This window comes from Salvia miltiorrhiza, chromosome 8, assembly GCF_028751815.1.
Source record: "Salvia miltiorrhiza cultivar Shanhuang (shh) chromosome 8, IMPLAD_Smil_shh, whole genome shotgun sequence".
NCBI classification, from domain to species: Eukaryota; Viridiplantae; Streptophyta; class Magnoliopsida; order Lamiales; family Lamiaceae; genus Salvia; species Salvia miltiorrhiza.
Genome location: NC_080394.1, coordinates 19,330,538 through 19,358,529, shown reverse-complemented (window position 1 = coordinate 19,358,529; position 27,992 = coordinate 19,330,538). Strand labels below are relative to the sequence as shown.

At 35.8% G+C, this 27,992-nt stretch overlaps 4 protein-coding genes and 1 long non-coding RNA gene across 7 annotated transcripts; 2 read left to right on the top strand and 3 right to left on the bottom strand.

Moving 5' to 3' along the window:
• Positions 1-1,248: 1,248 nt before the first annotated feature.
• LOC131001705 (uncharacterized) lies at positions 1,249-5,255 on the bottom strand. Its single transcript, XM_057928287.1, has 3 exons — positions 4,102-5,255; positions 2,767-2,914; positions 1,249-1,699 (listed from the first exon to the last, which is right to left on the bottom strand). Exons 1-3 carry the CDS (start codon positions 4,154-4,156, stop codon positions 1,621-1,623), a joined length of 282 nt encoding a protein of 93 aa, XP_057784270.1. The 5' UTR covers positions 4,157-5,255; the 3' UTR covers positions 1,249-1,620.
• Positions 5,256-12,808: 7,553 nt separating this feature from the next.
• On the top strand, positions 12,809-16,819 carry LOC131001610 (ultraviolet-B receptor UVR8-like). Of its 2 annotated transcripts, XM_057928138.1 has the most exons (12): positions 12,809-13,135; positions 13,233-13,377; positions 13,500-13,610; positions 13,703-13,763; positions 13,999-14,117; positions 14,543-14,628; positions 14,791-14,992; positions 15,408-15,461; positions 15,735-15,845; positions 15,947-16,003; positions 16,213-16,452; positions 16,615-16,819. In XM_057928138.1, the coding sequence occupies exons 1-11, from the start codon at positions 13,107-13,109 to the stop codon at positions 16,411-16,413; spliced, it is 1,176 nt and encodes a 391-aa protein (XP_057784121.1). In that variant the 5' UTR covers positions 12,809-13,106; the 3' UTR covers positions 16,414-16,452; positions 16,615-16,819. The 2 variants fall into 2 exon arrangements, with proteins under 2 accessions (XP_057784121.1, XP_057784120.1); XM_057928137.1 differs by lacking the exon at positions 16,615-16,819 and having other exon boundaries at positions 16,213-16,565.
• On the bottom strand, positions 16,070-20,909 carry LOC131001689 (membrane protein PM19L-like). The gene is made up of 4 exons (XM_057928265.1): positions 20,686-20,909; positions 17,217-17,394; positions 17,099-17,147; positions 16,070-16,773 (listed from the first exon to the last, which is right to left on the bottom strand). The coding sequence occupies exons 1-4, from the start codon at positions 20,816-20,818 to the stop codon at positions 16,681-16,683; spliced, it is 453 nt and encodes a 150-aa protein (XP_057784248.1). The 5' UTR covers positions 20,819-20,909; the 3' UTR covers positions 16,070-16,680.
• Positions 20,910-21,856: 947 nt separating this feature from the next.
• Positions 21,857-26,298, bottom strand: LOC131001599 (RHOMBOID-like protein 9, chloroplastic). 2 transcript variants are annotated; one of them, XM_057928107.1, is made up of 8 exons: positions 25,980-26,298; positions 25,250-25,331; positions 24,848-25,153; positions 24,489-24,663; positions 24,217-24,382; positions 23,132-23,302; positions 22,496-22,650; positions 21,857-22,226 (listed from the first exon to the last, which is right to left on the bottom strand). In XM_057928107.1, exons 2-8 carry the CDS (start codon positions 25,311-25,313, stop codon positions 22,007-22,009), a joined length of 1,257 nt encoding a protein of 418 aa, XP_057784090.1. In that variant the 5' UTR covers positions 25,314-25,331; positions 25,980-26,298; the 3' UTR covers positions 21,857-22,006. The 2 variants fall into 2 exon arrangements, with proteins under 2 accessions (XP_057784090.1, XP_057784089.1); XM_057928106.1 differs by lacking the exon at positions 25,980-26,298 and adding an exon at positions 25,788-25,944.
• A 28-nt stretch (positions 26,299-26,326) lies between these two features.
• Positions 26,327-27,152, top strand: LOC131001713 (uncharacterized). Its single transcript, XR_009093992.1, has 2 exons — positions 26,327-26,559; positions 26,637-27,152. It is a non-coding gene; the product is annotated as an uncharacterized LOC131001713 (long non-coding RNA).
• Positions 27,153-27,992: the final 840 nt, after the last annotated feature.

Below are 27,992 nucleotides of genomic sequence, written 5' to 3'. Positions count from 1 at the left end.
CGGAGTCTACATCATTAGAGTGCTTGACCAAATTCTGTCGAGTTATCGTCCAACTCTTTGACTCGAAATACTTGAGGAGGCCAATGTCCGCTGATTGTGAAAGGCTTCTTGCACTGCACGAGGCAAAGTACAGGTTCTCTGAGATGCTAGGGAGCCTGGATTGCATGCACTGAACATGAAAGAAGTGTCTGGTGTCGTGGTAAGGAGCAAACACTAAAGGTGATAAGGGCAAGGCAATGATACAAATCGTCGTTGTTTAATGAAGTTCTTGAAGGAATGGCTTCACCGATCACATTTCAAGCCAATGACACCTACTACACGATGAAGTATTACTTGATCGACGACATCTACCTCGATTTGCCCACTTTCATGAGAAGTCTTCCCTTTCTTTCAGACAAGAAGAGTATGAGATTCAAGTTGATATAAGAAGCAGTTCGAAAGGATATCGAACGAGCTTTCAGCGTCCTTCAATCGATGGCCAATCGTTAAAGGACCAACTCGTCTTTGAAAGAAGAAGCAATTAAGAGACATCATGTTTACACGCATTATTTGCACAACATGATCATCGAAGACGAAGGCGAGAACACATCGAAATGGGAAGATAAGGGCAACAACGAGGCTTCATGTAGCTCGGCCGCATCTCGTCCTCGCACCGGAGCTCCACCGAAATTTCGACAATAGTGGACTCGAGTAATCGAACTGAGCCGAACCGAATAGTGGTGTGCTCAAGTTTGGTTTGTTTAGTATCAAATCGAATCCCGAACTTTACTTACCGAATACTTTTAGGCTCACGAGCCTAATCGAGCCAATACGAACTTTCTAAATTTATATTTATATTCAAAATATTGATTATTTTATTTTATATATTAATTATTTTCTTATAACAAACAAAATTAATTAGAGATTTAAAACAATTATTATTAATTTTAGTGGATAAAATATAAGTTGTATCTACTAATAATTTATAATTTTCAAGCTAAATCACTTGACGAACATGTTCACGAGCTAACGAACCGAATACTATTAAGCTCAAGTTTGGTTTGTTTATTTATCGAGCTTCTTTAAACGAAATGAGCTTTTTTCGAACCGAGCTCCAAATAGTTCACGTGCAGCTTAGTTTGCTTACAGCCCTATCAACGATCCTCCATTTGCAACCGCCAACTTCACAATCGCCTCAACTCATATTTGATCGAGCACATTTGGGCTCGTTTTTGGGAGGTATATTAATATTTTAATACTTCAGCCACGTTTATTTCGATGCATCACCTTTTTATTCAAAAAACAAAAGTATGCTACACACACTAACCACATAATTTCCCGTGTTAAACCGTCGAGGACTCGAGGGGAATAATTCAAGTGCACCAAACACGAAGAGAAAGGAACAGTATATTTATCCTATAATATTTGGCAATTCATCACCTCCGACGAAATGTAAAGACAATGCAGGTACAGGAAAATATTGCGGCAATTAACGAACAAATGCATGGAATAAACTCTCAGGTTGCAGGGACACCAATGATGCCGTATGCAGGATGCAACGAGGCGTAGGCCCCAGAGCGACGCTGCACACTTTTCTTCTTGCAGAAGCTAACATACTCCAATCATCAGTAGGAAAATGAATCAAAGGCTTAAAGACCCCTTTCCTTCCTGTTGAAGCATGTATTCTTTCTTCATTTTTTCCAAGACAGAATCATTTGTGCTGTAAGAAACAGATACAACGTCAGAGATTTCATACACCGGGAATACTTGATTTACTTTCTGATAGCTGAAGCTGAAAATTGGTTACTGTATCCTCAGGCAGCATAAGTTATAGTAATATGTTTTCTAGAGCTGCGACTATACAAAGATCCAAGAACTTGAGAATATAGAAGTTGCAATGCTAAGTACATATAAACACTTGTTGGGTCTCAGTATTTCATATCTCATTCTCATGATACTGTGTTAAGGCTGAACTGAAATTAATACTTTTCACTACTTTGACAAGTATGAAATTTGATGCTCTTATATATATATATATATACATATATATATATATATATTGACATGGGAAACAATAACTGGAGTCTAGTACTTGTTCATTTTCTTTCTTAGAATGAACCATATAAAAATGAACAAGAAGTACTAGACTCCAGTTAACGGTTAATCAATAAATCTTTCCCAGGTAACCTCAGTTTTTTAGTGGCTCTCCAGAAGTTCAGGAAACTCTTGCCTTTTCCTTTCCTTTTATTCTTCTTCAGTTGGGAAGAGAAAAAGAAAGGATTGCACAAACACACCTCTGAGAGCCTCCACCAGTGAGTTGGGAAGCTAGGGAACTTTTTTAATTTTATTTTTTCTAGTCAGACCATTTTACCCAATATTAGCATGTAAAATATTTTCCAAGCCACTTCTATGAGTATAAATGTATAATGAATCAAAGACCCCCATAAGAACAAGATATGGAGGGAAAGTAAAAAAATCAGTAAAAAGAAGACCTACAACAGAATAGGAAAAAGAAGCAAGACTACTTTCATCAAACTCCAAAGATCTTAAGAAGTACATCAAAATAAAAATAATATAATGAAAGAAAAAAGAAAGCACCGGATGCTGTGTGTGTGTGTGTATTGGGGGGAAATTTTCAACCGCGTAGAAACAAATAACGATTTCTCCATACCAACACTATTAGCATATACTACAGAACAAACGGCAAACAAAGTACGAAGAGGCCATATTAAATTTTAAGAAAATAATACTAGCAAAGATATAAAGAAAGAGACAAATCTGACTTACTACTGATGGAGGCATGTATTCAATTCCTTAGCTTCACCGCGACATTTCCAAACAACGGACAATGTTCTGCCTACAGCACATTCAGCATATTTGGACACGTATTGATCGCATTCTTTCAGTGCTTTCTGTTTCATCTTACTGCGCAAAGCTGGAGTATTTGATGAATAAATATTTGCATAATAGTAATTAACTCAGAAACCCAAAATAATTATTTCTGGCCTCAACTTACTTCATAATGACAGATGAAACTGTTGAAAGTCAACTTTGGATATGATATGATAGTGCAACCAAAAAAAAGTGCATACCAACCAGTTGATTAAACGGACTATATTACAGACACTAAATACAAATCAGCACAAGGAGCAAGTGTTCCATAAGTTCAAGGAGACGTACTTCTTTCTAATCGCATAATTGTAAACTTATCATTAGAACACCCCCCCCACCCACCCACCCAAAAACAAAACAAAAGGGAAAAAGTATAGTCAATTGATGAAAACAGAGATTAAGCCATAACTAACTTGTCATAGCAGGAGAACCCCAAAAGCATCATATACAAATGAGGATACAAATAAAAATCATATAAAAGGAGGGAATTACTACTTCCCCATTGAGATGAATGATTTATTGCCTTAAACACTTACAATTTGATGTTGGTCTGCATGGAATCTTGGTACACGAAAAGCAAAGAACATGAGAAGTAAGATAAATAGGTTCTTTTGTTTATCTCCTCGAAGTTTTATGTAACGCTCTACATTGCACCAGCAATTGGGATCAGGCAACGATACAGTTAGCAAGACTTTATCGCGCACTTAAAAGGTGTGGCTATTGACCTCCTTCCTATAAAGCTCACCCCCGCATTTGGTTACAGAAACAAAAATTTCCTTGAGCCCCCGAAAGCATGTAATTGATTCTCAAGCTTATCTACCGTGTAAAATCCATTATTTCCAATCTACAACGTTGACTATATTCGCCCTATTTCAAAACCTCGTGCACCAGTGTATCCATATAAAAACATATATAAACACTAATTTCTCACCAAGGTATACTAAAAAACGAATTATTTATCAAAATAAAAAATTTGCTGCATGATAGCATCGTTTTCCAATCAAAGACAGATTAAATTTTTTCACTCCCCCCCTGCAATTAAAGACTGAAATGGAAGTCTGAAAAATTAAACACCTCGTTTAAGAAAAACACAGCCACGACACCTTATCAAACAAATCAGAAAAGAATGCGCAAGGCAGTGCAATTAGCAAAGCATAAAAAAGTAAGCACGAATAGGGTTTAAGGGGATTTCTGATAAATCATGGAGTATTGAATAACAGAAGAAATTACCTTCTTCGACCTTCTTCTTGACGTGATTTTCTCTGGCTTCTTGTACGTAGCCCATTTTAACTGATTCAGAGTCACAAATTGAACTCCTTAGCAGAAATGGAGTGTGACGGTGTGTTCCAGTTACATCTGCTAAACAATAATGCTTGTGAGGTACTTCTGCAATTCTTGCCCCTTCAACTAAAAGCGTTAAATAAATTCGCCCCTAATTAACTAATTCGCCGATTTTTGCTTCTGTAGTTGACGTTGATAGATAAATTGTGCGTTAGAAAAAAAAGAGATCACTTAAAGTCCTAAATTATGTATTATGATAAATATTATTAAATTATTAATAATATCAATCAAAGGTTTGAATAATCAACTTTATATTATCTCCCATTATTTAAGACACCATTTTCTTTTTGGTTGTTCCAAGTACCAAGACATGCTTTTATTTTAAGTAAAAATTAATTTACAATTAACATCTAGTTAATCACCTAACTAAATAGATTATAAATAACTAAACCCTAATTTTTTAAACTAATTTCTCACCCTCTCTTCTATGCCCAACTCCTTTCACTTAGCTTTGCAAATCGGACAAAGGGGCGGCGAGCGAGGTTGAGTGGATGGACGATTTTTCCGGCAAAGAGGGGGAAATGGGTAACGATTTGGATTAGAGGAGAAATTGGACGAAGAGACTTTGGCACTAGGCGAATGGGAACCTGATGAAGGGGATTGTTGTTGGTTCTAAGTTTGGATTAAGGGAGAAATCGGACAAAAGGGCGACTGATGAATGATTGTTGTTGGTTTATAGGTTTGGATTAGGAGAGAAATCGGGCGAATAGGCAGCTGATGTAGGAGATTGTTGTGTATTCTGGGTTTAGGGGGTCAAATCGAACGAAGGGCCGGCTGATGAAAGGGATTGTTGTTGGTTCTGGGTTTGGATCAAAGGAGAAATCGGACAGATGCAAGATGGTGCTGGGCTGGTCGAGGGGGGGAGTGCAGCCGGTAGAGGCGGCGGCGGTGTAGCGTTGTCACAGCGGCGGTGGCAGAGAGGATGGCGGAGGGGCCGGAGATGGCGGTAGAAGAGTGGTTGCTGCATAAGTCAAAATACGCTAAACATTTAAAATTTACACTAAACATAATGGACCAACATTGTGCCGAAAAAATTTGTGTTTTCATTATTGGGAGTCGGGACCGAAGGAAGTATTAATGATTCAAATTACGTTTCCCATCATAGAAATGTGATATGTATTTTTGAGAAAAAAAAATCAATATTGACCATAAAAAATGACACCGTTTTGTCATTTGTTTAGAACATCCCAAACACGTCAAAATTTTACTCACACACTTGAGAATTGGAGAAATAGGAATAGAAGCCAAATCATTGTGTTTCGAGTAAGCCATATTGGATTTTGGGCTATAAATTTTCAACCATAACCCTAAATTTTAGGGTTTCGGGTTAGCCATCGAGCTCGAAAATTTTATTAAAAAAAAATCAACTAATATATTTTTTTTGACAATTTTATATTTGTCACAAAAATATACACGCACATATAAATAAATGATATTTTAATATTGACTTATATAATCATTAAATTCTTATAGGAATAGAGATGCATACATTTTTCTTAAATGATTATCATTTTGAAAATTTCTACATCTAAATGATTATATTAAAACAAAGAGAAGTAAAATGATGAACATGCCTTTCGAATATTGAATCAAAATACATTTCACAAATATTTTTGGGGGGAAAAATCGTACTCTCTATGTTTCAATTACTATATTGGGACATCCCATTAGTAGTGTCTCATAACATTTTTAGTAAAAAATTAACCATTTAAATATTATTAATGATGAGCCCAACTCATTTTACATACAAACCACTTAAAATAATCTTAAATATATTCCACAACACACACTTTATATACTAACTACAATTTTCAAATCTTTGTGCCTAGAAGTAATGAGACAATACTAATTGGACGAAGAGACTATTATACTAACTTTTAGAAGCAAAATACATAAGTTAGAAAATAAATAACGAGAAAAATTTTATATAATCAAACAAACACATTATTTTTGGGTCAGCCCTTCAGGATATTTTATGGTCAATCTTATTAGATTGTCGGACTATTCTGTTATGGAATAGGGCTATTCGGGCTGAAGTCATAGTAATTTTTAATGCAATTAAGAAGGAGAAGATTATATTAATTCATTTTAGAGCTTTTAAATTTTTAAATAAAAGTTTCAAAATATGAAATTTGCATTAGTTTTAATATAAATTTGTAGATGAAAATTAGTTATATATCCAAAAGGTAGAATTTAAAATATTATACAGATTTATTTAATTTTTAGCCATGTTTTGTGTACGAATTATTCTTTATTTATTTGTATAAATATACGTGTTGTTATCTTTTTATTTTTATGTTGTTTGTATCTAAATATGATTTTTTTAAATAATAATATAATTTGGAAATTTAAGTATCCAAAATTATATTAAGTGTGAGCAATTAATTTTGTTATATTAACGGTTTAGTAATTTGTTCAAAATGAGATTGACTTAAATTAATTACTTTATAATCTATAAATTTAATTATTATTATATGTTTCTCATTAAATTTAATGTTGTACTTATCGAGTGGATAATATTGTTATTATGCATTGTTTCAAATTAAAATATTGATATTTAAATTAACAGTTATTATCAATTAATTTAACTCATATTTATGATATTTTATCCTTTTAAAAAAATAATTTTTTTGTATTAATTAATTTCAACATAACTTTGTAGATGAATAATTAGTTATATATATTAAAAATATAATTCAAATATGACTTTTTATTTATGAAATATTTATTATTATTGTGGTGTGTAATAGTCTACAATAATAATATGTAACATTAATTTTCAATGTTTTAGTAAATGATGCGGAAAAGGGTAGTGATATTGATCCACAAGAAGCTCAGGAAACTCTTGAAATAGCAGAAGCTAGTTTGAGAAAAGCTGAAGGAAAGAGACAAATAATTGAGGCAAATCTAGCTCTCCGACGAGCTAGGACAAGAGTCGAGGCTGTCAGTGCAATTTCATAACTAGTTGGTTCAAATAATTTTCAATTGTGTAATAACTATAATTATCATTACCTTTTATACAAAGTTGAAAATTTACATTTTCAATTTCGGGACTTTATTGAGTAATTGATGTGGATTATTTTATTTTATTTTTAAAATATATTTTATATTTGCTTATATTTTTAATATTTATATATTTATTTATTTATTTAAATATGTCATTTAATTTTGATACTCACCGTGAATCGCATACTAGTTAAATTGGCGTTGCAGTTCGAATAATATTAAGTCAATCCGCCAATTAATTGTGATATTTTTGTGGGAATAATAGAAGTTGGATTTTTTTTGGTTTAAAGAATAGAAGTACTATCATTTTATATATGTTTACATTTGCTGAAATATCATACAAAAACTAATGTGAAATTGGATATTTATTTGACAATCTTTTTTTTTTTTTGCAACATTATTTGATAAACTTAAATATTAGTCAAATCAAATCGATCAATAAAAATATAACTATTAATCAAATTAAATTGGTGGTGCAAAAAATATTATGGGGTATGAAAATTCACATTGATTACACGTATTTATATATATAGGTTGTTAAATGAGCGATTTTTAATTAGAAAGCGATGAAGACTCAATGTGCGTTTTTTGCAAAGAGAAAAATAATTTTCAACGATAAAGATTCAAGGTGCATTTTTTGCAAAGAGGATGAGGAAAATACAATTCACCTTTTCTTTAAATGTAAGATCGTCTCCTCTGTTTGGGACGATTTCACAAATGGCTGAATATGTATATGGTATCTCATTATGATCCTATCATACATTTTCTCCAACATTTGTGATATTTTTGGAAAAGGTAAACTGTCAAAAATTGCTGCTACAATTTGGATAGGGGTGGTATGGTCTATTTGGAAGACAATAAATAAAATGGTCTTTGAGGGTGGTGTCTTTGAGCTCGCCAAGGCATGATGAGATTAATATTAGAGTTTGGTCTTGGATTTTTTTAAAGGATCGAAACTTGTTTGATGCTTCTATTGCTCGTTGGATGTCTAATCTGAGATCGTGTTTGGAGTCGTAAGTTACGTAGGTGTTTTTGGCACTGAAGTGATCTTTTTGTAAGGAACTGAGTACTCTTTGCATTCAAATTGTGTTCTTAATATATTTCTTTTTCTGATAAAAAAATAAAATAAATTAGAAAGTGATATATGTGGATAAGAAATGTGAGAAACATAAGATTAATGAAATAAAAAGATGATTACAAGATATGCAAAAACTCTCACATAATTTCACATATGGAAAGGAATTAATGTGAATATAGAAATCCTTATTTAATTATAGGGGTTATTGCCGTAAAATACATTAAATTTGTTAATTTTTTGGTTTATATCACCACTTTTTTTTGCCAGAAAATACATGAATTTATACTTTGTTTGTAATTATCCCATCATTTACAATTTCGCCCAAATTAAATCTGAGGTGGCAGTCGAAATTGCCAAATCATATGTACACCTCTCTCTCTCTCTCTCTCTCTCTCAGACACACACAAACACACGCACACTTCCCCAACCCCCCTTCCCCCTCCCCCATCCCACCGCCACCACTTCTCCAGCCCGGTGGAGCCTCCCCCTTCCCCCTGCCTGCCAGAGTTTAACAGATGAGAGGAGGCGTGTCGTCAGTGGCCTTGTTATGACTTTAGAAAGAGGACAGACGGAGGTGACATCGTGTATGGCAGAGTTTTCACTGGAAATTTTGGGGAAAAGGGTGGCTGGATTTAGGGATCTGGGGTTTGGGAGCCTAGGGCTCGGCAGCGGCGGCTCTGCCGTCGTTTCGACTGAAGCAGAGGAGAGTCGAGCGAGGGAGAGGGAGATGTGCAGCGACAGTCGTCGCTTCGCCGGTAGCTGCTACTTTGGTTGTGTATGTGTGTGCAGAGGAAAGAGAGAGAGAGAAAAAGAGAGATATAGAGATAGGGGGTGGTTAAGGGATGAGAGGGCGGCAACGGCGGCGGCGGCGCTACCGTCACCGGAGAAGGAAGAAGGGGGATGGGTTGTCCGCGTGTGTGTGTCTGATAGAGAGAGAGAGAGAGAATGGGTGGTTAAGGGATGAGAGGGCGGCGACGACGACGACGCTGAGAAGAAAGAAGGGGGTGGGGTTGTGCGTGTGTGTGTGTGCGGGTTTGTGTGTGTGTCTGAGAGAGAGAGAGAGAGAGAGAGAGAGAGAGAGAGAGAAAGAAGTGTGTTAATGTGTGATTTGGCAATTCCGACAGCCACATTGGCCATTCCGGCTGTCACGTTAGCAGCCACCTCAGATTAATTTGGGTGAGATTATAAATGGTGGGATAACTACAAACAAAGTATAAATTCATGTATTTTCTGGCAAAAAAAAAGTGATGATGTAAATCAGAAAATTGACAAACTTGATGTATTTGAAGGCAATAACGCCTTAATTATACCCTTGCGACAATTGAATTTTTGCAACAACAATCACCAAAGATTTCATTGCTTAAATAGAATTTAGGCTATTGCAAAAAATAAATTATTTTCATATACACACACATCAAATTTTTACTTTTTTTTGGACAAAATCTATTTTTGAACATAAATATCGACCACATAATTGAAAGATATCAAGAGTGTTCTCGGAGTCGGGAGCTCGATGGCTCTTGTCTTCGACGAATATGAGGAGAACGAGGAACAATGATATACTTTTAGAAGATAATAATTTACATTTATCTATATATCTATATATATGAAAGTTGAGGTTTTTTATCCTTAAATTTCTATTCTCTAAATTTTTTTCACTAAATTTTTTCTCTTCTTTTTCTATTTTAATTATTTTCAAAAAATCGTTAACTTCAACTCATGAAACAATATTCAACACGAATGTTAAATTAAAGATACAAGAAGATCTCAAATTCGATGTAAATATTATAAAAAATAATTTTAAAATAAATAATTTATGATTATTTAAAGTGTCAAAAATATTTTTCTTCTCTCTCATTTATTTTTTATGTTGAACCTCATTCTTTTGTTTCATTTTATTTTTGTTTGTTGGTGAAAAAATAAGAAGATGTCATATTTCCATTTCAAAACAATTTACATGATTGTTTAATTGTAATTATTTTAAATTTAAACATTTTTTTAATTGTAGTATTTTTTTTAATACAACTAAGGAGCATAAAATTTGTATTAATTTTACTATGAATTTGAAAAAAAAAACTGTTATATATCTTGAAATTAGAATTTAAAATTTATGTATACGAATTATTTATTTATTTATATAAACATATTTGTTATTATATATATATATATATATATATATATATTATATTATTCATATTTTCCCGATTTTTAATTAATTTTAGGTTATTTAAATATGAACTTTTAATAATAATACAATTTGGACGTAAGAGTTCAAAATAGTTATAACTCTCTCCGTCCACGAAAGAACTTCATAGGATAGGAGGGAGTGACACAAATTTTAAGAAAAAAAATTGTTGAATGTATTAAGAGTGGAGAAAAGATTATTGAGAGTATTGTGAGTTGTGAAAAGATGTTGTAATTAGTATTGAGAGTGGTGAAAAAATGAAAAGTAAGTAGTGTGGTATAGTCCAAAAATAAGTATAAAGTTCTTTTGTGTACATCCCAACAAGGAAAAGTAGAAAGTTCTTTCGTGGACTGATGAAGTATTAGATAACGGCTATTAATTTTGTTATATTGATGATTTAGTGTTATTTGCTTAAATTATTTGCTTTACAATCTATAAATTTAATTATTATACAATATTCATTAAATTTAATATTATACTCATTATGTTGATAATATTGTTTTTTTTTTTCTGTACACTATTTTAAATCAAATATTAATATTTAAATTAACATATATTTTTTTTATCAATTAATCTAGTTCATAAATAATGATATTTTGATATATTTACATAATATTAAATTTTAAAAATAAATAAATATCATGACTCGTGCATCGCATGAGAGTGCGTAATAGTAGCAATTTATAAAAAAGGGTTTATCTATCTCAAATTTAAATACTGTCATTTTCTATAATATTGTACTCCCTCCGTCCCAATATTCAAGTCCCGTATTCCTTTTTGAGCCGTCCCATGTAACAAGTCCCCTTTCCTTTTTTGGCTAAAATTAGGGATGAATTAGTAGCTTAATTAGCTATACTATAAAACACAAAAATTAACCCTAAAACCTACCCACCCACCCGATCAGCCACTCTCTCTCTCCTCTCTTCTCTCTGACGCCTCCACCACCACCATCCTCACGCCTTCCTCCACCTTCCACCGCTTCCAACACCTTCCACCGCCTCGCACCTCCGCCGCGATCCTCTTGCACTGACGCCTCCACCATCCTCACGCCTCCGCCACCATCCTCCTGCGACGCCTCCACCTTCCTCCTGCTCCGCCTCCAACGCCTCCATCGCCTCGCGCCTTCGCGGGCTCCAACGCCGCCTCTGCCGCAACAGCCGCCGCCCTCCGCCTTCTTCCACCGCCTGGCACCTCCGGCGCCTCGCGCATTCGCCACCGCCTTCCACCGCCTCCAACACCTCCTGCTCCGCCTCGCGTCTTCGCCGCCAACGCAACTCGCGCCGCCTCGGGCTTCCGTCTTCACCGACTCCAACGCCACCGCCGCTTCGCGCCTCCTCCTGCGCCGCCTTCCACCGCGGGCATATCTGCTCAAATAATTTAGGGATTTGCAGGTATTTAGGGAAAATTGTCTGGTTTTGGTTGTTGGGGTGTGGTTGCATATTTGCAATTGAATTTGGTTTTTGAATTGATAATGCGAGCATATTTCAGTGTAAGGTGTTATAGAGCTGGTTTGGCCGATTTCGATTTTAATTTTGTGTGATTAGTTCAAAATAACGAGGATATGATCTGTGTTGGTTGTGATGTTGAGATAGCTCGAAGTTTAGATTCGTTTCGTGCTTAATTAGGGTTTTTGATGTGGAAAAAATGGTGCAATGTTGTGTTTTGCAGCCATGTTTGGAGGTGGTAACAGATTATTGAAGCATTCAAGAGGAACAAAGAAAATCCAGTCTCCAGTTTTCATTGCATTGCTGATTTTGGTAATAGTTGCATTGGTGTTCTTCTTTGGAAACAATGGTGATAGGTCTAGTTTGATGCCTGACTTGGATAACCAGAAATGGAGTAGCTTGGACTCGTTGGTTCGATTGGATCCATTTGTGGAATGGAACTGATTTGATATGGCAGTCTCCAAAGTGTCTGTCAATTGAATTCCAGTTTTTTAATTTTGCTTGTACTTGTATTAGTCAATTGAATTAGTAAATAAAATAACATTAAATAAAGCACTAATTATGTGGTCCCTACTACTTTTACATTCACTTTAACTCTCCTAAATACCCGTGCCCAAAAGAAAGGGGACTTCATTAACGGGACGGAGGGAGTACTTTACATCTACTAAGTGATTAGTGACGATATGAAGAAAAAAATGCAAAACTTCAGGGTAAAAGACTCGAAATCATTGGATGCACATTTGTCTTCAAATATAAAACAATCAAAACAAAACAATTCATTATCTGAAATTTGAAATGGAAAACATATAACTCATTGAAAATGACATATACATACATATTCAAACCCTTTAAGTCTGTCTCAACCGACATGGAAAATATATTGAAATCGGATAAGTTGAAATTGAAATATTTTTGAGTAGATAATATATAATGTTTCACATTTCGAGAGTTTTAGCAATAGCAATAGCAATAGCAATAGCAATAGCAGCTAAACAAAAACCCAGAATACAGACATCGCTCACTTGTTTGTCCCTACAAAACAATTCTCCAACATTTCCATTAACATCTTCCCATTATTTTATGCAAAAAAAGCTGGAAACTTTCCAATCAGATTCGCACTAACTTTCTCAATCTATACCGGCATTACAACTCCGCACTCGCAGCAGCATCGATTCTCTTAATGGCCTCCAAAACCGCCGTCGTTGCATGGTCTGCTCCACCGCTCTCTCTCTATCTGTATCTCTCACTCGCGCACACACACACACAGTGTTGTTCTCTGCTTCTTCTCTCTCACCGTGCTTTTCAGGGGTTCCGGGGAAGACGGCCAGTTAGGAATCGGAAACAATGAAGAGAAAGAATGGGTCTGCACCATCGACGCCCTTAGCTCCGAAAAAATTTGCTCCGTTGTCGCCGGCAGCCGCAATTCCCTCGCTATATGTGAAGACGGCAAGGTTTCCTTTGAACCCTTTTACTCTATTCCGTTTCTTTTGGCTTTCCAAGAGCATTGGATTGCTAGCCTTTTAATTGGTGGTTTGGAGCAATTATTTACTTACTTTGTGTTCGAAATTGTTAGTTGTTTACTTGGGGTTGGAATCAAAGAGGGACCTTGGGGCACCCGCCGGAAACCAAAACTGAGAATGTTCCTAGTCAAGTTAAGGCTCTTGCAAACGTCAAAATAGTTCAGGTATTTGTTTCAAGTTTCGAGCTTTGGAGTAGGAGATAATGAATAGTAAGCCTTGTTCATAAAATGTTAATGGTTTTTGTTTTTCTTCTCAGGCTGCTATTGGTGGTTGGCATTGCTTGGCTGTTGATGATCAAGGCCGAGCCTATGCGTGGGGTATGCAAACTTACTTGCCTTTATGCACTATTTTTCTCTTTGCTCGGAAGGGCAAACAAATTGGAAAAATTAAGATACATTACGAAATGGATGTTTGATTCGTACAAGTGATTTATAGATGATTAATGAAATCTTGGACCTTATTTCAGTTCGTTGTATTTAATGTGATTCGAAACTGAACACAATTATGTAAGGTGTCTTCTGCTTCTAAAGGTTGAGGTCTACTGTGGTGCAGGCGGTAATGAGTACGGGCAGTGTGGTGAAGAACCTGAGCGTAAAGATGATACAGGCAGACCGGTTAGAAGAGATATTGTGATTCCACAGAGATGTGTGCCAAAACTTTCAGTTCGTCAGGTGACTCAACTACATTTGTCTAAATTTCGTGCGTCTTGAAATTTCATTACAGTTTAGATGTGGTTGGCTAAACAAGATTGATGAAAGTTTAGGACCAGACTTGGGCGTGTATGGAACTATGTTTATTTTGCGCTTAACTGAAACTTATGCTAAATGTTCATTGTTGAACTGTTAGTTGCACACATATCCATCTCCGGAAATAGATATCGTTCCCCGTCATTTTACTCATCTCCAGTCTAGAATGACCAATAAGAGGTCTTGCTCTGAGAGAGGATTTCTGGTTCTGTTCAATGATCAGCATTTGCAAGACAGTAGGGGCTAGAGCTCCTTACCCTCAAACCCGACTTAGCACGATTTCATAAATCTGCCAGCTTTTTATGATTTTGTCACTCACTGTTAACATGTCTAACTTTCTCACACCTTAGGTCGCAGCTGGTGGGACGCATTCAGTAGTTCTAACACGGGAAGGACACGTTTGGACGTGGGGTCAACCATGGCCTCCCGGTGATATGTATGTTCCCATGCATTGAAGTCTGCAATATTATTAGTATTGCTGTGCTGCCTGTACTTCTATTGAAGCATCCTAGGATCCATGATCAGTTAGTGTTGAGTAATTTCCTTATCTTGTTTGTTAGCTAAACCCCATATTCATATATTCTCCTCGGATTTGTAGAAAACAAATTTCCACTCCAGTCCGAGTGCAAGGCCTTGACAGTGTGAGAGTTATTGCAGTTGGAGCATTTCATAACTTAGCCCTTCTTGATGATGGAACTGTAATGGCATGGGGCAATAATGAGTATGGCCAGCTTGGAATCGGTGATACACAGCCGAGATCACAACCAGTTGCCGTCCAAGGACTATCTGATCTTAATTTGGTTCGTGTCCCCAACCCTGATATATCTCCTGGAAGCTTTTTCTTACATCGAGAAGGCATAACATCTTGCAAGCATATTAACTTGGCTGCTCAAGATACTGGCTTTTATACAGATTTTTTTTTTATCAATGTCCTTTGAATATCAGTTCTTTCTTTAGATGATTAGTGCACCATGAAATTGAAAATATTGCTATGGCTTAACCAACAAGGGGATGAGGCATTTTCAGGGGTTGAAGCCCTTTAGATGCATACTTTGTCAGTTATTCCAACGAATTCAAGAATCGTTGGCAGTTTTCTCTTCTGTTATATTATAGCCAACCTGATAATTTATTGAACATTCCCCCCCAAAAGTAAAAAAGAAAAAGAAAATGAATAAGAATGATTCTCCTGATTTTATTCATTGCATGGTTTTGCAGGTTGATATTGCTGCAGGAGGATGGCATTCTACTGCATTGACCGATGATGGAGAGGTAAGATTTCTGATTAAGCTTTGGAATTGGAACTTAATTCTCTTATAAACTTGAAAAGAAAAAATTTGCTGACCATGTCTTGAATGAATCTAAAGCCAAACACTACTAATGGCATACATGGTGTAACTTGTAACTTCATTTTCCACATATTTACTCTCTTACGTTATGGTGATAGATCTCATTGATATTCTGAACAACATATCTGGACATCTCTTGTATTTGTTTATACGCTGTGATTATGTGGATGAGCGGAGCGTCTCGTCTTTCTTGTAGGTGTACGGCTGGGGTAGAGGGGAGCATGGGAGACTGGGTTTTGGAGATGACAAGAGCAGCAAAATGGTTCCTCAAAGGGTTCAACTTCAAGTAGCCGACGAAACAGTGCAGGTTTTCCCATATTTCCTATCCTTACACTATATCATTAGGCTAGCATGATGTCTTGATGAAAAACAAATCAAGATGATTCAACACATGCTTATTGAGTACAGGTGTCTTGTGGAGGTACGCATTCTGTCGCGTTAACACAGGATGGTCGCATGTACTCGGTGAGTTTCTGCAGATTATTTTTCTCAACACTTGAAAAAATGAACATTGTGTAAGAACAAATGGTCTTATATCAGTCACAGGCATGATAAAATTGCTTCCTTATGAATTGTTTATGTGTTGATACTGCTTGTTTGTTTTCAATATCTTTCAAATAATCTGAAGCATAGATACATACACGACAACTAATTCTGAATTCTGATCACGTCAGTTCGGACGAGGAGACCACGGTCGTTTAGGTTATGGAAGGAAAGCAACGACCGGGCATCCGGCAGAAGTGCCTATAAACATCCCTCCTCCCAAGGATGTGACTGCAGAAGGCCGTTGGTGTGCGACCCTCGTTGCTTGTGGTGGCCGCCACACGCTGGCTCTCGTAGAATGGCGTGATCATGAACCTGAGGAGCTGCTCTGAAGGAAGCTTTTTATTACTATGATCGATCCGGACGCTTGGGTGAGAAAAATATAGTGTAATCAAAGTAGAATATCTGTGGTGCTTGCAAAGTCCAAACGAACTTAACTAGTATCTATGTGAAAGAATACAAGCCCTGAGAGTCTCGCACTTCATCTTGTGTTTCCTTTTCACTATATGTTGTATTTTATTTACATGCCACAGTATTCACACACTCAAAAGGGGACGGGGAAAACGAGGCAAGGCGTAGCCGGAAACAAGATCTGGGCGTTAGAATCTGCTGGTAAACGTTTCAGCATGCAGAAGCAGCAAGTAGAGTAGTTGAGTCACTCCTGATATAGTGATGAATGCTTCTAGTGTTTGCTGTCAAATTATATATGTATGTTCATCAAGATTATGAGATTGAAAATATATACTCCCTCCGTCCCCAAAATAAGTTCCTCTTTGGGGATGGCATGGGTTTTAAGGAAAAATTATAAAGTGTATTGATAGTGGAGAAAAATATGTTATAATTAGTATTGAGAGTGGTGAAAAAGTGAAAAGTAAGAATAAATAAAGTATTATTAATGGTGGGGTAGTTGTCTAAAAATAGAAAAAAAGAAAGATGAATTTATTTGGGGGACGTCCCAAAAAGGAAAAAGAGGAACTTATTTTAGGGACGGAGGGTAGAGTTTTTAGGAAACCTTACCAAGCGTTTACCCCTGTGTCCTCCCATAATGATTTGCTTGCAAACAAGCCTGTATAGTATACAAGACCGACCATTGTTTATGTATATGTATATGTGGAGAGAGAGAGAGAGAGAGTACCCAAAAGCGAGTGCATTTAATGCCCATGAAAAGATTGCTGAAGTTGTAGCAGTGGCGAGAGTGAGACTGCTCCATATTCGAAGATGAGCGTAACCCAAAATCACTGAGCATGCGCCCATCACTCCTGCAATTAATGCATATACTAGAAGGAAAATTGTTGAAGGGTTCCCGCCCAAATCTGCCAACTCAAATAAGACGATACTCATTAGAAAAATGTGAAATTTTTATTCCTACTACTTCTATGGCCTACTCATTATCTCCTACTTTTCGTGCCTCCCCGAAAAGTTTAAACTCGCTCTCATTGTTTACATACATTCGAATTGAACCATTATTTATTATGCATCTCAAAAGGTTCTAAACTCAGCATCTTCTGCAAATTTCACCTTATGTTTTAGCACCTACTGTCTCTTATGTCATGACCCTCTTTCAATAGGATTGGATCCTCCAGCAAACAACGTCGTTTCAGCTTTCTATTTTTCATATTTTCCAATGCTTCATGCTTAATGAAAATGGTCGACAAAAATCAATTTATGAGTTAATACTTAATATTGTGTTATTATGATCATAAATAGGTAGGAATTATATGACACGTATATTAAAAAGAACTTTAATTTGAAATCAACTTTAAATTGATTTCAAATCCATTTCAATTGTAATTTTGTTAATACAAACAATTTTGATGTCAATTTTCATAGGATCTATTTTTCTCACTTTCTTTCTTTTTTCCTCTTTCCTATATCGCGACAAAAGCCTTTTAATATAGTATACGTAAAAAAAATGAACAAGTTATGAACATTTAAAATTGTGTGTGAAAATACGTATATATAATGTGGTTCGAGTGAGATTTATATATACACTCTCAACGGAACATTTAAAATTGAATTTTGTGATTTTTTCTTTTTTATTTGAATTATTAATGATAATTTTCATTTTATATATTTAATTTAATTATACAATAATTTTATTAATTCATTAAGGAGAAGATTAAATTAAACTAAATATCATTAAAACTAAATTAGATTTATATATGAAATTGATATATATATATATATATATATATATTACTGTTGTATATATTATAGTGAGATCTTGATTCAAGTTAGTCAAAATTACAATTTAAGGCAATATTAATTATTTCAATAATATGAAAGGAATAATAGAATTATAACAATATAGACTTTCATATATTTTTATATATAAATAAAAACACACACAAATGTATATTTATTTAGAATATTATCACTGTTTTATAATACAAATATATCCTTTGTTGTAAATATTATATAAATATATATCTACATAATAATTCTATATTAAAACTATAAGTAATTTATTTATGTTATGAGAACTATAAAACTAATACTATATTATGTGTACATATATAAGTAAAAATATTTTTAAAAAGTTTGAAAATTAAAATATTAAATACTATATGACTTTAAGTTATTTAAGTATCCACATAAAAGTGATATTTTGACGAACAAAAAAAAAATGCTTAGAGTTCTCTCACATACACATTATATAGAGAGAATATATCTTTTATATATAGAAATAATTAGATTTATAGAAACAAATAGAAATTTAAATTTGTTTATAAAAAGAAAAACTTAATTCTGGTGACGGAATAACATACTACTAGCGGTCTAGCAGATAAAAACTTTCCAAAAAGTATCAAACCTATAACTAGCATCTAAAAGTAATAAAAATAAAAATGATAATATTACACTATATTATTGCAAAAATCAAATTGTATGTTCATTTTTATTTTTGTTTTTACTCTGGGGGAGGAGGAGCGGTGGGTTTAAACCCTAGATATCACTGTTCGCAGACAGACATTCGCACTGCTTGGTGTCCCTTTGTGGACATCAAATTGTATGTTCATAGAAAGCAACAAAAAAAAGTTGAAATTTTGAAATAGTATGAATAATATGTTCTCACTAGCTAGTTTGCTATTTTATCTATACACAAATTGGTTCCAATATTGAATTTTGTAAATGGCACACAGCAATATCTACAAAATATGTATATTATTAATACTTTAAGGGCGTGTTTGGTTTTGAATTTTACAGCATATTAGTTAAGTTAATACAGAGTAGTAAAGAGTTTGATATTCTATAACACGTATGCGAACGGCCCTGCGATATGTGAAGGCCCTGAGCTAAAAATCCGGATTACGCAGGATAATTAATACCGCCTCCCCCCTCGGATTACGCAGGATAATTAATACGGGTCTGCAATTATGTCCATTTTTAAACTTATCTAACCTAGAAATATGGATACCAAACGAAAATCATGATTAATTAACCATAATAGCAAACAACCAACCAATATTAGTAACACACATTTATCCACGCTAATAATCTAGTTTACTAACTATACTGACTAATCCCTTACCCAAAACCAAACACATCCTAAAAGAACCAAATTTAGCCTGTTTGTTTGGCACAGATTCTGACATGAGAAAATAATCTGATTCCAAAATATTAAATTCTTGTGTTTGGTTAAATTTTTAACAGTTAAGGAAAGTAATAAGAATCCTGAAAATAAGGAAAGTAGCGCAACTTTCCAGGATTCTTATTCCCTAACTTTTCTTAGGTATTCTTTTTCCTCATTCTCAGGATTCTTACTTATTTGTATTATTTTATAAAATATAAATTCTAATTTTTATTTAGTAGGTATTTAATATTATTATTATTAAGTTCATAATTTATTTTTAGCAAATTATAATTTATTTATGAATCATACTTTATTAAGAAAATCTTAGTTTAATTTTTTAAAACTATAAATCATACTTTATGTACATTATTATTATTATTATTATTATTATTATTATTATTATGTAAGAAAAATTGAATTTAATTTTAGAATTATAAATCATATAATTAACCTTAATAATGTACTTTGTTGTTACTAAAAAAAATAATTAGAGAAATTTATTATAAAGATTAAATTACAATTTAATTCTTATATATATTGATTAATTATAGTTATTTAATGATACAAATCCGAAATCCTAACAATTATTTTTGGTATTTTCAAACACTGAAGAATGAATCTATTAAGATTCATTTTCATGAGAATAACAATCCAAATCCACGTTACTTTCCTGGCAAACAAACATGCCAATAGGTTTTATGAATATTGTAGAGTGGAAATTAAAGTTTCTAATTACACCCTACCCAACCACGATATTTTATTTTGAATATAACTATTCTTTAGTTCGTAATAGGCTTATTTAGAGTTTGGAAAAATAGGAAGAAATTAAAACATTGCATCGGCAAAAGGCAAGCATGAAGCATGTAAAGTAGAATAAATCCAAAATATTCTAGAAAAAGCAAGGCCGTGGCTCGCAGCATTTTCAGTTGCAAGAACAATTTTTTCAACGTAAAAAATGAATCGGCAGTGCGCGTGTGTGAGAGAGAGAGAGAGCAGAAGCAAAAATGATGCGAAGAAAATAAAGAGGTCGTACAAGGATGGCTCTGGTTGCCGTCGATGTATTTGTCGAGAGACCATCCGGCCAACCCAACAAGTATGAGACACACTACCGCGTTAACCACCAGCAGCGGCCCCATCACCCTTCTTCCACCTCCTCCATACGCCATCCCTCTCTCTCTCTCAATAACTAATTCATATGCGCCTGTTATACGTCTCTATGCAATTTGCATTTATTTCATTCACACACCCCCCCCCCCCTCCTCTCTCTCTCTCTATATATACACACACACATATATGGGTTGGTTGGAGGTGGTGGTGGACACGGCAAATGGCAATGATGAAATACGTGGTACCTTCTGCAGGACTGAACCTCAGGTGTAGGATGGTTGGTTTAATTTCACGAATCACGATGATTAAATAATTAATTTAATGACTCCAAGGGAACATCAAGCGGTGCGATCTTCTGTCTATAAACAGTGAAGTCCCCACTTCCAAATCAAAAAAATAAATAAATTTGAGATGTGATAAATTATCATGTAATTGAATTAGAATGTGAGCCGAGCGGCTGAATTATAAAAATTAAATGTATTTGAATTACAATTTTTATGCACACGAAGATTAAGAAAAAATATTTAGAATGTAAAGTAAATGTGGATCACTGGTAAAAATAATGCGTAAAAGTAAGTTGAGATTACTTGTTATGGATGTAAGTAGATTAAAAGTTGGATACGTAAATTAAGAAGAATTAGTGATTTTAATTATTTTTATTTTAAAAAAATATTTATTATAAATATGATCCCCTAAAACAAATATATGTCATTTAAACTAAAAAAATATATTTATTTTATTAATCATATATACCTCATTACTCAAATTAATCAAACATCACATATTCTTTCCATCTTTCTTCATACAATCTGATTAAACAATTTTATACTCTTTCCCCAATTCACACCATCATACATCTCATTCATTAATTCTCGCCAAAACCACATTTCCTTTCTGTCTCTCTTTTGTTCCCTTTTGCTTCTTTTAAGGAGATTTCTTAATTAGTTCAATTGTTTAGCACGCTATTTCGGGAGTAACTTTAAAACCATGATTCATATAATAAGAAGAAGAGGCAAGAATAGCAACTTTAGTTTACAACCATAAACAAGTTCGACCAAAAACAACCTCAATCAACACACTCACACACAGAGTCAGTGTGAGAGAGAGCAGATTGAAATTCTATTTAACTGATGATAACAGTATTATTCGATACCAAACTTGTGAAACTGAAGGAAGGCAACTTATCTTTATGAATACTAACTACATATGAATTCTATGTTGGAAACATTGATGCCAAACTATCCTCTTTAAATCAGATCAAGTGGAGGTTCGAAGACAAGAGATAAACACCCTAAGAGCAAGAGGAAGAGGGAGAAATACAAGAGGGATTTGCAAGGATCTGAATACCGTCTAACAAATGTGATTCTTTCCTGTCGACCTGCTTCTGTAGATGCATCCTTCACTTGCACGACTGGGCACGTGACGAAGCCATAGGCTATACCCACAAAAGCTGTGCCAAAGTGTGCCCTGCAAACACCGGAGTGAGTGAGGATCATCACAGACATGCCCTAACTATATGTTATTCCTATATAATTCAGATATATCATCTCTTGATCAGTTTAATGCGAGTATGACCCAGCAAATGTATATAATGATTAATACTGTTTTGCCTTTCCTTTTGTGATGGCAAGGTGATACACTTGACTTAGCTCAACGAAATTATGCATGACAACGAGCTTCACAGTCTAACGAGCAAGCATGCTGATGATATTTAAGGTAAATGGTTGCTTGAGTACCAGTCATCAATAGGGCTGAAATTGCTAAGGACACATATACAAGCTGTCGTGATAATTGCAACCCGAAACATTCTTTCGTACGCATCCCCTGAAATCTCATCTTTGCCTTGAACTTGGTAAATAAGCCAAGCTCCAATAATGGCAAAAATCGGTTCCTGTATAAGGATAATCAGGTTATCTATAATGCAGCTTGCATAAAGTTAGATACACATTGCTAAAATGAAATAACCGGAAACTATCTTTGACCAGGCTAAGCAATTTTGCCATGTCAGGGACCATCTGCATTGTTCTTATAGAAACTTGGATAGCCATCCCTTGTTGACAACAATATTGACAAGATTGATCATCTACTCTCCTAGATCACATAACTTTGATGTTTATACAAGTTATTTTTGGCTTTAATCCTGTTCGTTTAATTCCCCAAAAGGAAGGATTGTTGTTAAGGAAATTTCGTAAGTGCAAAAAAGATTATGCGTTTGAAACTAAAACGCCTACTTGATCAGTTGCAGCTTTAAAATAATAACAGAAGACTAATGATTATTTTAAAGTTGCAGTTGATCGAGAAGCTGTTCAGATCACTAATAATTATGTGAAAACCAACATTATACAACTGCATATTTTCAGTAATTAGCTTACCGTCCCACCAACGGATGGCTCAGGTGTGTGAAGATAGCTGATTAGGTTTCCAGAAATTCCTCCAAGAACATATAGCAGTAGAAAGGTGAATGAGCCATATTTTCTGGACACTTCAAGGCCAAAAGTGAAGAGGGCCCAGCTCCCAAGGGCTATATGAACGATACCAGAATGCTGCGAATAACTAAACTTCAGCAGAATGAATTACATACAAAGAAAATATTGTAATATATTATGTTCACTAGAATTATGATATGTAATGTTTTTTGAGATGGCACTTAAATGCTCCATCAATAGAGAAGGGGAACATGCCGGAATTGTAGAAAAAGGACCATATAATCTTGCAGAGTTCCATCTTTAATCAAAACAAGTTCGAGCAATTATGAGTCAATATTTGAAAATTTGCATAATTTCTAAATCCAATTTTTTCCATATCAACAGACATAAAAATGTTGTTCCTCTTGCTTCTCTTCTTAAACACAAGTAGTATTCTTGTTGCAAAGAATTACCAGTTAGATCAGAATGAGCATTTGTGATGGCTAAAGGATGATAAAGGCGAAAATAGCTGATAAGCATGATTGTGCACCTATACTCAACTTTTCTATGTGCAGGTAGGTAGGTGGTGTGTGTTATCACAGTATAACCTATGCTAGACACCGTGAAATTAGCCCGAGCCCTAAGTAGTGACTGTTGAGTAAGATCTCACATGTAAACTGAATATACTTCCACGCGTGTGATAGTTAGATATAGAGTTAAATAGCTCGCATTCTTCTTCAGAGCACATCATTGTAGCAGAAAGAAGCCAAGGAGAGAAAAAACAAGTTACTAACTCGAAACCCTAAGTGCAACAAGAATAAACTGACAATAGGATATTTCTAAGTAATAGGAGGTTAACACTTTGGCTTTTCTCCTAATACCAATTGTTTGGAATGTCAAATTTTATATCCTAGATGAAACATTTACAATTATAATTTCAGTTATCTAGGCCATTTCAAGGGACTTTACCTCATTTTTCACATGAAATATTTGTCAAACAGAACTAAACTAATTACAGTAATGAAGCACGAACCGAATCATCAATCTTGTACCAGAAAGATGGGAGTCACTAGCCTCCACCACTCTCCGTGTAGAATCAAGTTATTTATCTTTGCTCCATAAACCGTGGGCAGTGAAAATAGCTCGAAAGTAGAGCTCTTTACCGGAGTGGCAATCTCAAAGAGGAAAACTGCTATGTTTATAGATACCAATACACCACTGCAAGAATAAAATAAATATTTTAAAAGAAAGTTAATATTAACATTGGTGTGTAATCACCACAGTGCAACAGAAAGACTTAAAAGGAACACTGAACACATATTACATCAAATAGAAATCAGGGGCATCGATGGAAGATTGTTCTTTGCTCTCAGTATTGTCGAGTTTTAATTCTATATAATTTTTAAACGACCTCTCTCCTCCAATTCCCAGGTCCTTCTTGGCTGAAGTATCTACTGATGCCCTTGTATCTTTATTAAAAATGATTTCTGATTCCACGTCTGAAAACAGCAAGACAAAAAAGGGGAAACGATTAGCAAATGATCAATTCTATCTGTTGGACCTATTTATCAAGAGTAAGCACAAATCTTTTTCGTGGTATAACCATATTACGGCCTTTAATTTTGACAAGATAATTTTCTAGGGATCTGAGTCCATTATCTGCTTTGACATCATCAATCTTACCAATAGAGACTCTCCTCTCCTTAGAAATTCTTGAAGAAGGCTGTTTGGCATAATCACGAAGCTTTTCAAGATAAGAATTCAACGAACTCAAATGCTCCACAGAGGAACTCGTTGCTTTTGCAATTATGCAATATTTTTCCTTACGTCGGCTCCTGGTAATGGAGGGACATAGCAAGCCCTTTTGATTTCTCGGAGGCAAAGATGTTTGAAGCATGAACTCGCCCACTTTAGTTCCAGTTTCACCTTTCAACATGTTTCTTTTTATTGCGGGAGTGAAAGCATCACATGATACAAGCTCCCTCTTACCTAAATATTGCATATTTGCATATTGCATAATAGAATTAATATGAGTTGAAGGTAGTAAAATCACAAATAAATCCGTCTTGATCCTTTCCCTAATACCTTTTGCGCATAATAGATTATTATCTGTACAGAATAATCTATGACTCCCCGAAACGGACGCCATGTATATCTGAATCAACAACTGCAAGCATAATTTTTTTTGTTAAAGAAGTATTCTGCTAAGATACCAAAACAGTATAGTGAATTATTCAACGGCCATCAGTGTTAGATAGCAATATATCAACCATAGTAACAAAACTCCAAGGCAAGCATTTCACTTGACGAGAACATAAGCATAACTTTCAACAGTTGATCTCAGAATAAAAAGAATCACAGAACTCAACATGCAAACACCAATAAAGAGAGACGAGGATGAGATGGAAAAAACATCTCACCTGCCAAAATATAAGAATCTACAACAAATGTCAAGACATCTTAAATAAAACATACAATGATAATATAGACCAAACAACAGCCTCTACTCCATTAACACAAAGTTTGGACCAATCATCCAGCACCCTTATTTCCAAAAGACCACATATCGACAACCAAGCAAAGAATCCAATAAACCAGCATCAGAAATGCTTCTTTATCTTACACAGCTACGACGTCAGTGACACAAAACATGCTGCATGGGCTGTGAGCGTAACATCACAATAACTAATCGTATCGTATGCAAATATTCAACATACCCAAAAAAAAGAAATATGAACAAATTTTGGTTGAGGCATTTCAACAAACAAGTAGCCGCCGACGCAAAACTAAGTGCGGGGCAGATTATTCCTCGTACCTTCAATTATAGAAAGAAACAAGCGAGGGAGAAACGTGATTCCCAGGTTATAGGAGATTCACCAGCTTGAAGTTGTACTTTCATAAATGCGAGTGCCCGGAAGGCTTCGAACTTGAGCTCTTCTTGAAAAGGGACAAGTCGTGGAAGAGTCCAAACAAGGAATTATGCCTTATCAGTTATCATCGCTTCACCCACCCATATTCCGCCACGTGTACGATGTACTTGTACAGCCACTACTTTCTTTCCAATGCGATCTTGTGGGTCCGCCAAGTCAACGTCTAGCTCCACATCGCCACCCTCTATCTCAACATTTTCTTTTATTCCGCTTGCATTTCACTTTTTACACAAATTCTTGTAATGCATGTTGACCCGTCCGCGCTCCGACCCGCGACCCAAACCCAGCGGCCCTGCCCCGCGCTTTCTTCCCCACCCTGAACCGTATTAGCCGCATTTCCCCGCCCTCCCCTTTTAATTTCTCTCCCTCTCTCTCTCTCTTTCTCCCCCTTGAGCTCTTTCAGCTGCAACTCTACGTTCAATTACTCCGCCTCGTCAACCGCCGTTCTAACTTGCGCCGCAGCAGGTTTGTCTCTTTCTCCGCGTGTCTTATTAGTTGTATCGCAAATCCGAGAATCGTCTGATTTCGATCTGGAATTACAGATTTTATCCGATGGAAATGTCGCTCTCTCTCGCGATTTCCCACCAGCAGACGGCAACGAGAGCCACGTCTCCTCCATCAAGAGCTACAGATCTAAGATCGAGTCGGAGCTCTTTAGGTGATGTCAAGGCGCCCAACGACGTGGGTGTGATTTCTACGAGTTGAGGCCGTTCTAACCATCGGATGAACAAGTTTGCTGAAATCATCGCAAGATTTTCTACGGTAGGAAGCATAACCATTGTTGAGATGAGATCACGGTGAGTTCTAATAGCAGAGCTAAAATCATTCCTGGGCCAACTGAGATCATGACATTTTAGCCTTACTGCCTTAGTGCCCAAAACGTTTTTCAGCTTTTGTAATTATTCTTTGCTTGTGTAGTATTTAGATGGCTAGAGTTAAATTAAATGTTAGTAAATTTCTGGCTTAGATTATTCAGTTGTAGAATCTGGTGTTTTCGACCTGGATTGTACTTGTATTTTTGTATCCTTTTAAGAAGACAGAGATCCATTTCTTTGACAGTTTTGAGAATTATGAATTTAGGATAATTTGAGGTTTATTTATGGAGATCCAGTTCTCAAAATCATTTCGAGCTTTTGTACTCCCTCCGTCCCGTTAATCAAGTCCCCTTTTTTTTGGGCACGGGTATTTAGGAGACTAAAATTAAGAGTTAAATGGTATATTTGAAAAAGTTAATGTTACTTTAATTATGGGTCTCAGGCTCATTAACACTGCCGCACCACCACAATTTCTGAACCACACCACCGTAGCCGCCAGAACAGTGAACGGAAATCAAAACACCACCACAGAGAAATCAAAAAAATGGAAATCTTTCAATTTCTGAAATTAAAACAACAAAAATAACTGAAAGGGTGGAGGCGAGCCCTAATCGTTTTGGGCGAAACAACCAAAAATGGAAATCTTTCAATTTCCTCTCCGCAGCGGCCGACGGCAAGAGGTGGTGGGCGAGAGCCGGAGGCGGAGGGCAGAGGCGGCGTTGGAGCCCCGCGGAGGCGCAAGGCGGCGGAGGCGTTGGAGGCGGAGCAGGAGGAAGGTGGAGGCGGCGCATGAAGATGGTGGCGAAGGCGCGAGGCGCCGGAGGTGCCAGGCGGTGGAAGGAGGCGGAGGGCAGCGGCTGTTGCGGCAGAGGCGGCGTTGGAGCCCGCGGAGGCGCGAGGCGGCGGAGGCGTTGGAGGCGGAGCAGGAGGAAGGGGGAGGCGGCGCAGGAGGATGGTGGCGGAGGCGTGAGGATGGTGGCGAAGGCGATTGGCGCCGGAGGTGCGAGGCGGTGGAAGAAGGCGGATGGAAGGTGAAGTTGTTGGAGGCGGTGGAAGAAGGCGATTTGAGAGAGGGGAGAGGTG